Raw genomic sequence first — 15235 nt, 5'->3', positions numbered from 1 at the left:
ACACACACCACACACACACACACACACACACACACACACACACACACACACACACACACACACACACACACACACACACACACACACACACACACACACACACACACACACACACACTGATCCCTGACACCATCTCTGCAACACGGCCCCATAAATCCCTGGAGAAATCAAATAACCCCAGGCACATAGAAATGCCACGGTGCCTCAGGAACTCGTGGATGACATACAAGCCCCCTCCTACCACCCCCCCCCCCCCTCCTTGATGTTGCTCACTGATCTGATCTGACTTCTGGAAACAGCGCAGGTCGCGTCGCTTTAGTGGCTCATGTTTTCCCTCCGTCGTTAGACTTTGCATGTTCTTAGAGGAACCATCGATCAGGTGTGACACCGCAGGCCTTGACACGTTCACAGGTAATCGCTGGCTCTGCAGAGAAGATACACTGATTTGACAGAGACGGAGGGGAACAAGCTGGAGTGGAGCCCCACAAATGGGTTTATTAAAACACAATTGCATTTGCAGTGAGGTACAATCAGTTCAGCGTGCATTAGGCCGGCTGACCCTCCTGCCTCTTTAATTCATATAAATGTTCTGCTCGTGCTTCCTGCTTTCTAAAGCCACATAAGTATTCCGGGCTGCTCCAGTCACATCTGTGTCCCCAACAGCCCATCCTTCACTGCCTGCTTTCCCCTTGCTGTCCCTCAGAACCGGCACATGGCTCAGCCCTGTGGTAAGATGGTGGATGTCGGGCCCCAAAATATTCTTTGTGCCAGTGATAGGAGGTGAAAACTGAATTCAGAGGCAACGTGACGTGGGACAGCAAGACGCTATTGATCCACAGGAGCTTTGTTCAATATGGACCAGGATCCGCTGACACACGGCAGATATGACCACACACCCACTCAGGCTCCTGGCAACACTTTAGCTTTATCCCAGTTAAATATCTGCTCCACCATGAGTCTCATTGTACTTGGCCTCATTGCAAGTGTTGAGTAGGCAGTTACCAGGGTTACTTTACATGGATGCGGTTCTGGAAAAAACAGAAAAGTTAAAACACACAAGGATGTGTCGGTGAAAAAGCCAGAGTGGCGCAGCTATTTCCATATTCTATTAATAAGACGCAACCTGTTCAGAGCACAGAGCAAGCCCTCCCTTTGAGAGCAGGCGTCAAATCACAGTCCGGCTGAGAAATCCGGCGCTGTCAAGTCTCTGCTTGTATAATAGCGACTGGGAAATGCCGGTTTCCTGCCATGTGTGGGCCATGTGAGAAACAGAGGCGCTAGAAAATAAGCCAGCCTTTTCCAGCAGCGACTGTGACCTCATTTAGAGAAAAACCCAAGGAGGAAGGCGACATCATTTAAGCTGGAGATGCCGTTAAAGTCAATAAATGGAGGAACGCCCGTATCTTCCAGTGTGACTTTAATTATTTCTAAATGATTCATAATCACAACACAGCAGATGCCTGAAACGCTGCGCCTGTCTAAATGACCCCCCACTGGAGAAATATTTCATCACCTGGGGGCTGCCAGCTCTTTTCAAAGGCCCCATTAAAGCGATGGAAGTTGTTCTATTGCAGGATTTTGGTGCAGGAGGAAATTGATCGCTCGCTTCGCAATCACCGAGCGGCCACGGCTAAATTGCATGTGCTGGGGCTGCACCTCAGTCACTTTGCAGGCATCCATCGAACTTCTGAATCCCAGAGCAGAGAGCGCGTAGGAGCCGAGCTTCGGTTCCTTTTTGACCTGTCCACTTTATCTGATGACACGGGTCCAACGTTGCTCTCTACCCTACATTCAAATGTGCAATATTAAAGGCTGAGCTGTGGAGACGAATTCTCCTCTTGAGCGGTACGTGCTGAGTCTCAGGAACAATCTCCATCAGTAGTCTGTGTATAGGAGTGAATGTCAGGCGTCTTAACAGAGAGCTTTGTTTGACAAAGATGATAAAAGCTTGTGGAGTGTTTCATGTTTTGCTGTATCCTTTTCATGGAATGTACTCGAGGTTGAGATAGACAACTAATTCTGCTGGTGCATCCCTCTGCACTTCTTGGTGCCTTGCTAACATACTGGAAAGATCTCTGAGGCTTTCAGGAAGGCCCAACAATAGCATTAAAACTACTTCATATTTCAGATTCTATCACCCTGTAATATTATCGTTATCAGTTCATGCTCATGGTTTTGCTTTGGAATGAGCAAACTGTATTCACTGTTAGCTCATCAAGGTAGATTGGTCAGACTTTGGAATAGAAGCTTGTCGTTTAGTTTCCATTCAAAATGTATGAATGATAATGAATTGTCCACATTATTCTGAAGTCAGCATGTTTATTTTCCAAGGTCTTGTGATTAGCACTGTCGTGTCACAGCTAGAAGAGCCCGGCCTCAGCCAGGTGCATGTCCTGCCTGTGTCTGCATAGATGCCCTCCAGGTACAGTCTAAACACATGCACGAGCCTCTGCCCGTAGGTGTGAGTGTTGTCTGCTCTGTCTGTGTGTGTGACCCTGTGATGGACTGCTGACTGATTACTTTAACAATGAGAAACCAAGCTTTGGACGGAGCTTTAAACTAAAATGCATTTGGTACATGGAAAAACATGTGTTCCCACTATTGCTAAGGGGCTGGAAACAGCTGGATCATTCCTTGTGATACTGTAAAACTTTAGTTGCTGTAACACACTGACAACTGCAAAAAGAAGGTCATGATTAAGGAACTAATTGCTTTGATTATCAATTTTTCTATGATTGTCTTACTTGACCAATGCATCATTTAGTTTGCTTATATCAGAAAGTTGCTAATTAATTCCATCACAACGTGGTCATCAAATTGCTAATTCTGTTCAAACGACATTCCAGGAGCTAAATATGCTTAATTTGGCACAAGATAAGAAAAGACGAATGATCCCCAAGGGGGGAAATTCACTAAGGAGGAAATTCAATCACTACAAGACAAAGAAACTGAAATAGAAACTGTCTGTTATAGGCAAGAAAATAACAAATTTGTGCCAATGGACTCATAATGGACTAATAGAGCTGCACGAGGCTCTAGCAGTCTTTTATTTGCTATTTATGAGGGGCTATTCTGCACCCAAGACAAAAAGCAAGGCCATGCTTCCCACTTTGAATCCCCCCATGCTCCCTACTGCAATGTACATTAGGCTGGAAAATAAATCAAGTGATGGATTATTCCAACACTGTTTTTGCAAGTGGGAAAATCTCGACTCTTCCAGTCACAAAATGATATATGCAAATTGGAACCTCGGCGGAAGATGAATGAGACTGTAAAACTCCAGTAATATGGATGCTTGGATGTTATAAAAAAGCATCATTAATGGCTGCCTCAGGAAATCTGTTAGCTGACTGGGCCCTTATCAGACAGTGAAAATTAATCTGGAAGGCATATGGTCGGACAGAGAACAACTGGGGGGCAAAACAATATAAAACAAATAGCTGACAGGAAATACAAACAAATAGAACCAGACACATTATTTGTGTTTTTCTTTATATTTTTTGTTTTATATTTGTTATTTTTTTTTAATATTAATTCTGGTAAATCGTACAAACTTTTAACATTAATTTCCTGCATTTTGCCTGTTCCAGCATATAAGAATTTTAGTAAACGAAGCCACTGATAAATATGAGTAAACCTGCATTATTTGGATGTAACCGTGCAAAAACATGCAAGTGGACCAAAGCTGTATTTTAAGCAAAAAACTCGTCACAAGCGTTGACACCACAATAAACCTGTAGTGTGGGGTTATTTGTGTGGCAGGCTCGCAGACGTTTTATCTTTCAGGCAGACATCTGATTAGCAAATGGCGCCATCTTGTGTATAAAGAGGGAATCGCAATGTGTATGAAAGACGTTTATTTTTCTTCTCAAACTGGAAGCGTAATATCGCCCTGCCATGTAACAAACGTCTCTGATTGGTTCGTCGTGAAGAATGGGGCGGGACGCAACCGCAGTAAGGACCAATAATGTTTGAGCTCGGCACCTGATACCAAAAAGTAAACAGGGTCGTCAAGAATCAGGAGTCAGGCGTCTGTGCTAGACCTAGCCTAAAGGAGTTTGTCATGTGAGCAGACCTTTGCAATAAGGACCTAATCTTGAGGAACACCGACATGTTTTGTACGGGTTTGTTTTAATTCTTTAAACGTGTGCATTGTTTTTTGTTGTGCGTTGGTTGCGGTAGCAGGCTAAGCAGTTGATAGCAGGCTAGCTTGTGCACTTCAGCCTTCCATCGTATCGTTACTTTTGCGGCGCGGTGGCACTCGGGGGCTGTATACGTGGCTATGACGTGTCTTTCTGTTAGCATTGTCGAAAAAGTGGTTTGAGACTATATCTGTGTCGTTAAAGTGTTATTCGGGCTACACCCACCTGTCACCCGCAATGCCCTTCGCTTCCTGCATATTTCCCAGCATGCCGTCAGCACCGATGGCTTAATTTCCAATGGAGAACACTTGGTACGACGACTAGATAATAGATCACTAGACAGATGACCGCGATGAAGCCTGACCACCCGAGTGTTGGTGCTGTGGCCGAGGAAGGAGCGTCGGAGCGTCTGAGCCGAAGAACCTACAGAAGTTCATCCCACGTTCGGGGCCTGGTGGACGGGCTGCTGGCTCTCCGGCAGGGTGGCATCCTGTTCGACGTGGTTCTGCAAGTGGAGGGTCGACCCATACAAGCCCACCGCATACTTCTGGCAGCCTCTTGTGATTATTTCAGGTATATAAACAAGTGGCAGGCCCGATTCCTTTCGTTTTCACTTGCCTTCCGCCTAAGGCATGTCAGCACTATCATGTGATCAGCCATTTATATCTGCTGTCTGCCTTTCCTTTTCCTTTTGTGCAGCTTGTAACAAGGCAAAACAGATTCCTTGGATAAATCTAGATCAGTTTTTGTAGCTCGTGAATGATGGATCTTAACTTCTCTGATACAATCAGGATCCTGATGATGGACACACCTTTCCTTACCTTATCATTTTCTCTTCATAGTGACATTAAAAGAGTAATTGTGTGTATCATATTGTCATCGCTGATTCACTAGGTTCTCCAATATAATACTGTGCCACTCTTCTCTACTAGGGGAATGTTTGCTGGAAGCCTTCGGGAGAGCCAGCAAAAGGAAATTCCAATACATGGGGTGTCATATTTGGCCATGAACAAAATACTGGACTACATTTATACTTCTGAGATTGAGCTGGACCTGGAGTGTGTGCAGGAAGTCCTGGTAGCTGCCACACTAGTACAGGTATGCTGTTTGTTGTTCCCTTAATAAATGTGTTTTTTTAATGTTTAATTTCCACCTAACATTTCTCCTTTTTTGGAAGATTGAAAATATCATCAACTTCTGTTGTGAGTTTCTCTTCTCCTGGCTGGATGAGAGCAACATTTTGGAAGTGCATCGCCTCGCAGAGCTCTATGGACTGCGGCAGCTTAACGCCAGGGTCCACTCCTACATCCTCAGGAACATTCAGAGTTTGTCACGAACTGAAGCTTACCGACAACTGCCACAAGATGAAGTCTTCCGAGCGCTGAGCAGTGACAAGCTTCAGGTGAACAGTGAGAATGAGGTGTATGAGGCAGCACTTCATTACCACTACAGTCCTGAGCAGGTGGAAACTGACCAGGTGTGTCTGCAGGTATGTTCCAAGGTGTGTCTGCATTTTTTATTAATCTCTCCAGCAAATTCAGATACATGTTGTTTACTGAATGTAATGAAATTCACTATTATGTCTTATACAATGTAACTCCTTAGTTCCGTTGTGTTGTTGCTTATTTTCTTACTTTATTTTTGTAACCTGAAGCAAAGTCTCAAGATGCTCGAAGCTGTGCGTTTCTGTCTGATCGACAAACAAGTGCTGGAGCGACTGCACGGCAGACTGAGCAAGTGTCCGCTGAAAGACTCTGTGTCGGCCGCTCTGCGCTACCACGAGCAGGAGATCTGGCAACCCGTCCTCCAGAGTCCTCTGACCCAGCCGCGCTCCACCTTCCACTGCATCTTGGGCTTCGGGGGTATGTTCAATTCCAGCTCCCTCACAGAGGGCGAGAACTTGTTTCAGGTGTTCCACCCGAGCTGGGGAGAGTGGAGGACTCTCGGTCCAGCTCACGCCAACCGACTGTCCAACCAGGGCGTCGCTGTGCTCAACAATTTTGTTTATCTTATTGGAGGAGACAAGAACACAAGTGGATTTCGGGCTGAGTCTCGCTGTTGGAGGTGAGATCCCATGAGGATATATATTAAGACCCAAACAGGTGTTTTTAGGTATGCGATAAGCTTTCATCTCCCTATTGACTGACTCAGGTACGACCCTCGTCACAACACTTGGTGCTCCATCCAGCCTCTGCAGCAGCAGCATGCCGACCACTGTGTGTGTGTGTTGGGCGGATACATTTATGCCATCGGAGGGCGGGACTACAGCAGTGAGCTGGACACCGTGGAGCGCTACACCCCACACACCAACAAGTGGGAATTTGTATCGCCCCTGAAGCGAGAGGCAGGAGAATAGACGTTTTTAAATGCATGTAATACCGCTGCCGTACACATGGTGGTGCTGCATCCTCAGTGGTAGCAGCAGTCTGATTGGGCTTCTCCAGCTGCACGCCAGGTATTCTCCTTCTCATTATGTTTGTATAACACAACACGCGTTTCGCCTCCAGGTTTACGCCCACGCTGGAGCAGCGGTTGATGGGAAAATGTACATAACATGTGGGCGCCGTGGAATGGCGTACCTCAGGGAGACGTACTGCTTCGACCCCGCAGCCAATCACTGGACACCGTGCGCAGAGGGCCCCACGGAGCGGGCCTGGCACGGCACGGCCGCCGTTAACGGGCGTGTATATGTTTTTGGAGGAAGCAATGACGAGCGCGGATATCGGCGCGATGTCCTGAAGGTATAATCTCACAACTCCTCAGCTGGTGTTTCTGCCGCCCAGACTACAGGCTTTGTTTACACTGTGGGGTTGATCTGACATGTTTCTGTTCTCATTTCTGTCGTCCATATGGTTTTTTTCTACAAGGTGGCCTGCTTCGACCCTGCAGTCAACTCCTGGTCTCTATTGTCCCCTCTCCCGGCTGGGCACGGAGAACCCGGCATAGCGGTGCTGAACGCTCGCATTTACATCCTGGGCGGCCGTTCTCACGACAAGGGCCGCAGAATGAAATACGTTCACGCGTACAACACCGAAACAGACGAGTGGGAGAACGCTGCCGAGTTTAAGGAGTGCGTCTCGGGCCTGGCAGCCTGCGTGGCGCTGGTGCCCCCCGCTGTGATCGCTCAGGCCAGAAGCTGGGAGCAGTGCACAAAGTATCTGTGGGAAGACATGGACATGGTGAACACAGAGGATTCTAGTGAGGATTGAAACCATGTATCCAGCATGTTGACACTTGTGATGACAGCAGCCTATTTTTCCATCTGCCTGGTGACCACTTCGAGTGCCTCTGAAACTAAACGTCATTTAGGACCCAAGCACCTACTTCATCATACTCTCAAACTCTGCACTAGTGCTGTTGTCTGGACGTCTTCAACTGGTAGAGGCAGTACAAATGGTTGATTCCCCTTGTTCTGTTGTTATTTGCTCAGTAGGCTACAGTTTCCACAGACCACTATGAACTTATCTTTAGCATTTAGTTGCATGCTTAAGCAGTTACAGGTCATATCAGAGAGGAGTTCTCATTGCTTCCAAAGCACAAGCTATCGCTGTGACTTGGTTACACCTGGAGCCTGTGTATTAATCAGCAGATGCTCAGATGGACGCGAGGCCTGTTTCCTCTGTCAGAGTTGTATGATAAGTTGCCATGTTTGTAAATGTATTTTGGGTGTCAGGTATGTACAGTATATGACTGATCAAAAGCAGCTTTTGTATCATTTTATCAAACATGCATAAGGTATTAAGGTTCTTTAAGGAAATTCAAGAGTCTGATGAAGACTAGTTTTACTTTTGGGTCCACGTCGAGCTTTGCTCCACGCTGCTGCTCGTTGCCTGACTGTTGAAATAGGCAGACGATATGCTACCTGACTGTTGTCTGCACTACTATGCAACCTTCATGTCATACAAAGCTTGAAGAATAAATATAATCATAACTTAAAAAAGATTAATTTTATCCTTATCATGATTAACTGTTGGTCTTAAGAAGAGTTTGCTTTAAGGTACTGTTGGCTTCATGAATCCAATAAAACGAGGGTCTTGGTGTTTCTGCATCAGCGTTGTAGCACTGACACTTCTGTGATGATCATGACAAGCTAAGGATTTTCTACATGCATAACTTTTTGGGAGCTTTGACTTGTTCCTCAAATAAAGGATTTGACCTTTTGTTGGGGTCCTAATGTTTTACAGGTGATTCTTCTGGTTGCTGCCTCCTGACTTTTATTCCACCAGTCTCTACTAGTTCCTCTCCATTTGTCCCTCCACTCCATCAGCTTTATGAAGGCTGACTGCTGCTTTCCCCTCTGAGGCCGTTTCATCTGCATCTGTTACCCCCCACCAGCTCTAAGTGATCGTCTCCCCCACTTCTCTCTTTCACACTATTGTGCCAAACTCTACCAAGTTGTCTGCTGGGATCCGCTGACACCAGCACTGGACATCCAAGACCAACAATCTGCCGCATTTATATGTCAGTCTCTTTATTTTTAAAGCCTCACGACCACCTGGGGGATATTTAAGACATGTGTCATGCACTTAACCATTTACAGACACCGAGCTCGGTCGATCTGCAGCTCTTTGCTGGATCATTATCAGAGCGTTTAAAAGGCCCGAATTACCCATTGATGTGGAGCTATGCAGATTGAACCCAGCGGAGTTGTGGATGGATGAATTTTACTGTGCTTAAGTGGCCACTTTCTGGTTTGTCCTGCTGTGTAACAGAGGAGGACGTCCAGAGTCGGGAATACGTCAATACAGAACACATGCAGTCCTTAAAAACACTCTATTTCACCGTGGGACAGACCAGATTACACAGAACGACCATTTGAATCTACATTTTAACAACACAATCACAACAATCTCTAAAAAAGGACCTCTCACAATACCTTTTTAAAAACTTTCACCAAACCATTTTAACACTGGTGCTTCTCTTCTGTAAACACAATAGATGTGTGTTAACAATATCCTGCATTAAGTCGTGTCTTTGTTTTTTCATTTCTGTAAAATAGGTAAAGGAGCTGTGTGCATCTGACAACAGGACGAGTTTGATGTTGGGCACTCACGAAGTCTTTACGACGACGAATCACTTCCAACCGGGGCAGAGGTGATTGGGCCCGGCCTGTGTTTTCCAGCGGTGAAAAGAAACCAACAGCCCCCGTTTTCGTGCTTCTTTGAGGCTCATTGAGATGGAGAACGGGAGTCGTGCAGTGCTTTATGATGCTGGTGGGTAAACCCCAGCAGGCGAGCTGCAGTCACACTAATACAATGTCTTTCATGCATGCTGGGCCCGTCGAAACTACAGAGTGGTCGTCGTTACGTCGACAAAGAGGAAATCCAAACAAACGGCACCAGAGGATGCGCTGCTTATCCAAGGTGGCCTGATACTAAGCATGCAGATGTGGCCGGGCAGACAAAGACACATCCACAATAAGCTGAGTCAACACAGTCCAACAGGCTGTTGACCTCATCTATCACGTGTAGGTTTGTCTTTTAACTTGTTTGGGTTTGTTGATAGTGAATTATTATTTGTGTAGTTTTCCACATGCTGTGCGTCATTACTCTTTTTTTTATCTGTCAGTGAGTCTGATTAATGATTTATACACACACGATATCAAAACCTGTTACTTTCACAATCTGGGCTTTTATTTTTAGATCACACCACAATTCAAAGATACACATAAATTGCACACTTGGGTTTTATTCTTTCTTTGTTTCTCTCTTTTTTTTTACAAAAATAATATTTACAATTGAAGATGAGTTGAATTACAAAATAAATAGGCAATTAATTAAACAACCAGCCGGCACGGCATAGCACACGTAATATCAAGGCTTCCTCTCGGGAATCGGAATCCTTCCGGCCTCGACAGGTGGCTCCTCGCTTCTCATCCTGGTTTGTTTTTTTCTTCTCTTGTCGCTGGGCCTCCTCTGGACATGCATCATCATAGCTGCGGGCGCGGGAGCCCCGTTCCGGCAAGGTGGCGCGGCAGCATGAGTAAAAGTCATTCTCGGCCATTCTGACGCCGACGATCCTCCTCACCAGCAGGAGTAAGGGAACAGAGAGTACTGGCTCCACTCGGCCATGTTGCCATGGTGATAGCCGTGGTGCACAGCTTGCGTGGTGTAGTCAGCGGCCAGGTGGTGAGGGGGGGGGTACTGAGCAGGACCCGGGCCGCTCCACTGGCCCAGAGGTTGCTCGGCGCTGTACGGGGCGTAGAGGTGGTGACCTATGACCCCTGGCTTGCTGGTCTGGGCCATGGACATGTTGAGGACCCCAGTGTAGTCCTGGGGCCCGGGGAGTTGCTGGGGGCCGCAAGAGGGAGGGCCGATGTCATGGGTGCGAGCTTTAGAACACTCGTGATCCGGAACGGTGGCAACATCAGGGACTCTGGGCTCAAAGCTGCTGCGTCCCGACCCGCTGTTGCTGCTGCCGATGCTGGAGGACGGCGAGGGAGACTTCCCGTACTCATGGAACCTGTTGGGTAAAAGGAGGTGGTCAGCGCTGTATCGCAGCGTGAAGCTGTTCTATGTTACAGGACTTGATGCGGACTGACCTGTAGCGTTGGTAGGAAGCGGAAGCAGGGACCAGCTGCTCTGCGTTGTACACGTCTCTGGTTTCCGGGCCTGGGGGGGAGTCGGTCCTCGCTGCGTGCTCCCGCTCCGCAGCCCAGGGGGAGTAACGTTCAGCTTTGATGGCATCGGCCTCTTTGCTCTTGGGCAGGTCGCCTTCATCTCCATCATAACCCTCGTAAGATGACTGGCAGAAATCTGGGAAATGCACGAATCATCAGATCACTGGATGCAAAGAGGACAATTTGTTATTGAAGAGAAGGGTTTTGAGGATGTACCTGCTGGACTTTCCTCCACTGAGTCCCTGTTCAAAACCGCGGATGCCTTTGACCTCTTCTCTCCACCGGCTGGGGCCTTGGTTGCACGTCTATGGGGGAACATTGGGTTCAGTACTTCTGTCACTGAACCAAACTACGGCTGATAAATGTGTGACACCTACCTTTTTTTATTGGTGCCTTCATCCCGGAAACCTTTCGCAAACGGGTTGTGGTTGATCTTGAGTTTTGTTATCTGTAAAAAGAGAAAGCAGCAATCCAGTCAGTAGCCGTGCACCGTGGGTTTCGGCCTGCAGACCTTTGTGTGCGACAGACACGCACCTTGGTGTTCTGGTAGGCGGTCACCGCTGTGAAGGAGGTCTCAGGGAAGGTGAAGGTCTGGAAAACGCTCCAGCGGACACTGTACAAGTCGTCTGCCTGGATGACGTGGAAGCGCGGGTGGTAGCGATGCATCGAGTGCAGAATGATCTACAGGTGTGGGAGCGCGGACAGAGCGGTGAGCAGCTGCGTTCAGGGAGCCGGCGAAGGGCTTCAGCGCCTCATTGAAACATTCAAAAGGTGCTACTCACATGGCCATGCTGGTCCAGCGTATTATTAGTAAGCTTGAGCTTGAGGAAGGAGATGGACTGCTTCATCCAGTGGCTCCCTGGGGCCGGAGAGTCCGGGTGGAGGTAGGTCCTGCAGGGAGGCTGAGGCTCCGCTTTTCCTGCCACCTCCCATTTGTCTTTATTCCACTGCAAGGAGAGTGATAGTAGGTGAGTCTGTCGGGCGATTTACTGATCCTTCCTTTCCCACAGTGTGAGTGAGGGATGACGGCTGGCTGGTACCACCCACAGAGATAGGGGGTAAGTACAGTAGACTCCCAGCAGGGGATAGAAAAACAGGAAGAGATAGCGTCCTTTGATGTACAATGTCAGCAGAGGGTGGGTGATAAACAGGGGGGCGTCCTGTCTGGAGACATGTGGTGGCCACTGTAGGTCTACAGGCTGCGAGTCAAGTTTAGCAGCTGTAATTGGCTCACATCAACCTAAAAAAACCCCCTCTGTCTTACCTTATACCTGAAACCGTCCTCAGGGACCATGTCAACCAGTAAGATGTACTTTGCGCATGGAATCAGGCCGGAGAGATTAACTTTACAGTGTGGAAACATCCTCCTGGGAACACAGGATGGAGCAAATGAGCTTTACCGCCATGTAAACGCAGCTATTTTATTGGGGAGGGGGGCATTTCTCATGTCGTCTTACCGTCCTGGTTTAGTGATGATCATCTCTGTTCCTATTTCATGGAAGGTCTTCCAGAGTTCGGGATCCTCCAGGGTCATCCTGATGCTGCCTTGGAGATACGCGTCTGGTCCAGCAGCCATGGAGGACGCAGGAGGGCCACCGAAGTTGGGCTTTAATTCTGAGTTATTCGTTTCAGAAATGATTCACGGTGAGCAAAAGTTACAGGCAGGATGTTGGAGGAAGCATGAGAATATATTTACTGTGTAATTGTGAACGGTGCCAGTCAGCTCTTACCCCTGATGGACTGCATCGCTCGGATTCACTGGCAGAAAGCTCCAAAATGTTCACGCGGCAATAAGCAAATCCGGGGTTCAGTGATATCCAAGGGGTTCCTTCAGTTTCAGTCTCCTTCTTTTGTCCCGCGCCTTATGTGTAAAAACCAAGATCTGCAGAAATCCACAGCTCAGGAAGTCAGAAGGTTGGTCAGTCCGGACTCGGCAGATGAATCTGAGATCACGGGTTGTGACCATGACTTTTAAGGGGAGCCCTGCAGTGGGTGGGGTCAGGAGTCCCATTCCCAGGCTTTGATGTGGCACAATGATGAGTCAGTGTCCTGCTGTGATTGGAGGGCGCTGGAAATCAAAGAGACTTAACAGAGTCTTGATACCGTCCCCACAGGAAGGGGGACTGAGGAAATGCATCTTTATTAACTGCTAAGAGACTTTAAAACAAATACGCCTCACAGCGGCACCAGGATCTACGTAAATATCATTCACACAGAGATGCTCATATACTAAAATGTCCTTTAGTGCATTCATGCAATGCCGTAAACAGTATATATGCTGTAATTTGGTGCAAACGAGGGAAATGCAGCAACAGGAATGTTTGAATGGAAGAATCTGTGTGTGTGTGTGTGTGTGTGTGTGTGTGTGTGTGTGTGTGTGTGTGTGTGTGTGTGTGTGTGTGTGTGTGTGTGTGTGTGTGTGTGTGTGTGTGTGTGTGTGTGTGTGTGTGTGTGTTCTCATCTGCACCTGAAAGTGGATAGAAATATCAAAAGGTCGCCTCTACATTTAAACGAGTCAGCTCAGAGATCAATGACGTTACTTTATCCTTCACTCGTGCCACACAGAGGAGTTACAAAGTAGGTGGGGATGTGTGTAAACCCATAATGAAGTGATGATAATATGAGCGATTTCTGCAGGTAACTTTCACCCGGGGGCATCCTGTGACGCATGCAGGGCTGGGGTCTAAACTGAGGAGGAGGAGGGAGGGGGTTGTGTATTGGGGGTGTCTAGACAGCCCCATGCTCTGATAGATAATCTCATTAGGCTAGTTTCCCTTGAAGGAGCTGGTTTCTGCATGCGGATAAAGCCCCGTGTGTAGGCCGGCAATTAACAGCCAGTTAGCACCACGGGCCCAAGTCGGCCTTGAATGGGGGACGGGGGGGCGGGAGAATAAAGACCCGCCGCAGCCAGCCGGCCATCCTGCCGCCGTCCACATTAGGGCCAAATCCACGGGTGTCACTCTTCATGGGCCGGGCCCGTCCTCGCCTGCATCGCGCTGCAGCCACGAGACCAAGGCGTCAGCGCGGGGCTCAGCAGAGCGCCCTCCTCGCTTCCGCACGCTTCAACATTTGAATTGAGGCGACTTCTCTCGTGTCGCTCCAGCGCTTTCTTAGCATAAACACACCACTTCCACTCCGCTCGCATTTCTCATTGTGTGCCCATGTCTGCGTGCTGCATACAATCCCCTTCTGTTAACGCCCTTCCACAAAGGAAGCTCTATGCTTTTGTGCTTTTGTGTAACTGTATGGATAATAGATCTGCACCTCAAACCGCCAATCAATCGGAAGGTGTTTTTTTTTTTTTTTTTACGGTAGCAGAACTCTAGGATCAGTGAGTTAAGTGAGCAGTAAGAGACGTTTAGCACTAGAAAGTGCCTACGTGTGAAAATATTGACTGGCCTCTTTGAGCTTCTGTTCTGGGTCGATGCAGAATAAAGAGGATAACAACACCTGGCCGCTCTAAGGATGCACTTAAAGACGCAAAGAGCCCTGTGCTATTACTCGAGCTTGTTAAGTGCAGTGATCCACCCCCGCGGCCTGTGTGGAACCTGTTGGCCCAACATTGGCCTTGAGGAAGCGCGGCGTGCAGCCGCTTGCTTGAATTATGAATTCAGTGCGATGCTTCCCCTGCAGGAGCCTCCCTCTCCCACTCCAAGGGTTCACGGGGGCGCTTTTGGGCGTTGGAGAGATCCGATGCCACGCTCTCGGCGGGTCACCTCAGCTGCAGCGGCGCCGAGCGTGTCACTGTCAGGGCCGAGGTGTACATTTCAGCAGGGGCGGCGTCGATCCCATTACGCGGCGCATCTAGAGGTAACGTGTGACCGGTGAGGCCCCGGTGCGCGGCCTGGGGAGAAGGATGACACGGGGAGCGAGTCGGGGGCACCTCAGGGTTTTCAAGATTCAAAAAGCTTTATTAATCCCGGAGGGAAGTTGCTTTGTCCACTTATGATCGCTTTCACAGGAAGAAGGCAAATTAAAGGTAGCAATTTAGCATTTCAAGTAGAGGCAGGAGAAAGTCATTCGTTTAATAAATCCTTGCTGAGTCTGAAGCGTTTCACGTGCCGCCGTCCCCGTATCTCAGCCTTATATGAGTGTGGCCCTCCTCCACGCATCTACTCCCAGATCACCAGCGGCAGCGACGCTCCACCTCCCAGGTGTCGCTCGCTCCGGCCATTTGCGCCGATCCCCCTCGTGCTCATCACTTAACAGCTGCCAATATACAGCCAGGGCCCGGGGATCAGACGGCTCTCCAGCAGCCCAATAAAGAGCCCCTGGAGTGGACTGACGAGAAATCTCACACCTTTCGCTCACATTAGCCATGCAGCATGCCCTTTTGATGCTTAATTGGCCACTTTGAGGGGTTTGCAGGGATGCAACGCGATGCCACTGCCGACGGAACAATCTCGCGTGGCAGGAGAAATGGCCTGGCCTGCTAACGAGGATTCGTACCGGCTGTTGTTGTTGTAGGCGCCAA

General features: G+C 48.4%; 2 protein-coding genes across 4 annotated transcripts; one reads left to right on the top strand and one right to left on the bottom strand.

The window, feature by feature from the left end:
* Window positions 1–3964: 3964 nt before the first annotated feature.
* Window positions 3965–8302, top strand: klhl22 (kelch-like family member 22). 3 transcript variants are annotated; one of them, XM_029163419.2, is made up of 8 exons: window positions 3965–4118; window positions 4409–4715; window positions 5075–5240; window positions 5320–5643; window positions 5797–6206; window positions 6294–6486; window positions 6650–6883; window positions 7010–8302. In XM_029163419.2, the coding sequence occupies exons 2-8, from the start codon at window positions 4486–4488 to the stop codon at window positions 7349–7351; spliced, it is 1899 nt and encodes a 632-aa protein (XP_029019252.1). In that variant the 5' UTR covers window positions 3965–4118; window positions 4409–4485; the 3' UTR covers window positions 7352–8302. The 3 variants fall into 3 exon arrangements, with proteins under 3 accessions (XP_029019252.1, XP_029019253.1, XP_029019251.1); XM_029163420.3 differs by having other exon boundaries at window positions 3975–4715; window positions 5320–5631; XM_029163418.3 differs by having other exon boundaries at window positions 3975–4715.
* A 1326-nt stretch (window positions 8303–9628) lies between these two features.
* tbx16 (T-box transcription factor 16) lies at window positions 9629–12737 on the bottom strand. The gene is made up of 9 exons (XM_029162768.3): window positions 12492–12737; window positions 12219–12375; window positions 12026–12128; window positions 11544–11708; window positions 11296–11442; window positions 11139–11209; window positions 10978–11066; window positions 10684–10897; window positions 9629–10604 (listed from the first exon to the last, which is right to left on the bottom strand). Exons 1-9 carry the CDS (start codon window positions 12505–12507, stop codon window positions 10166–10168), a joined length of 1401 nt encoding a protein of 466 aa, XP_029018601.1. The 5' UTR covers window positions 12508–12737; the 3' UTR covers window positions 9629–10165.
* Between the last annotated feature and the right edge of the window lie 2498 nt (window positions 12738–15235).

The sequence above is a fragment of the Betta splendens genome, chromosome 9, assembly GCF_900634795.4.
Source record: "Betta splendens chromosome 9, fBetSpl5.4, whole genome shotgun sequence".
NCBI lineage: Eukaryota > Metazoa > Chordata > Actinopteri > Anabantiformes > Osphronemidae > Betta > Betta splendens.
Note: the sequence above shows the minus strand (reverse complement) of the source record. Positions and strands in the feature narration are given on the sequence as shown.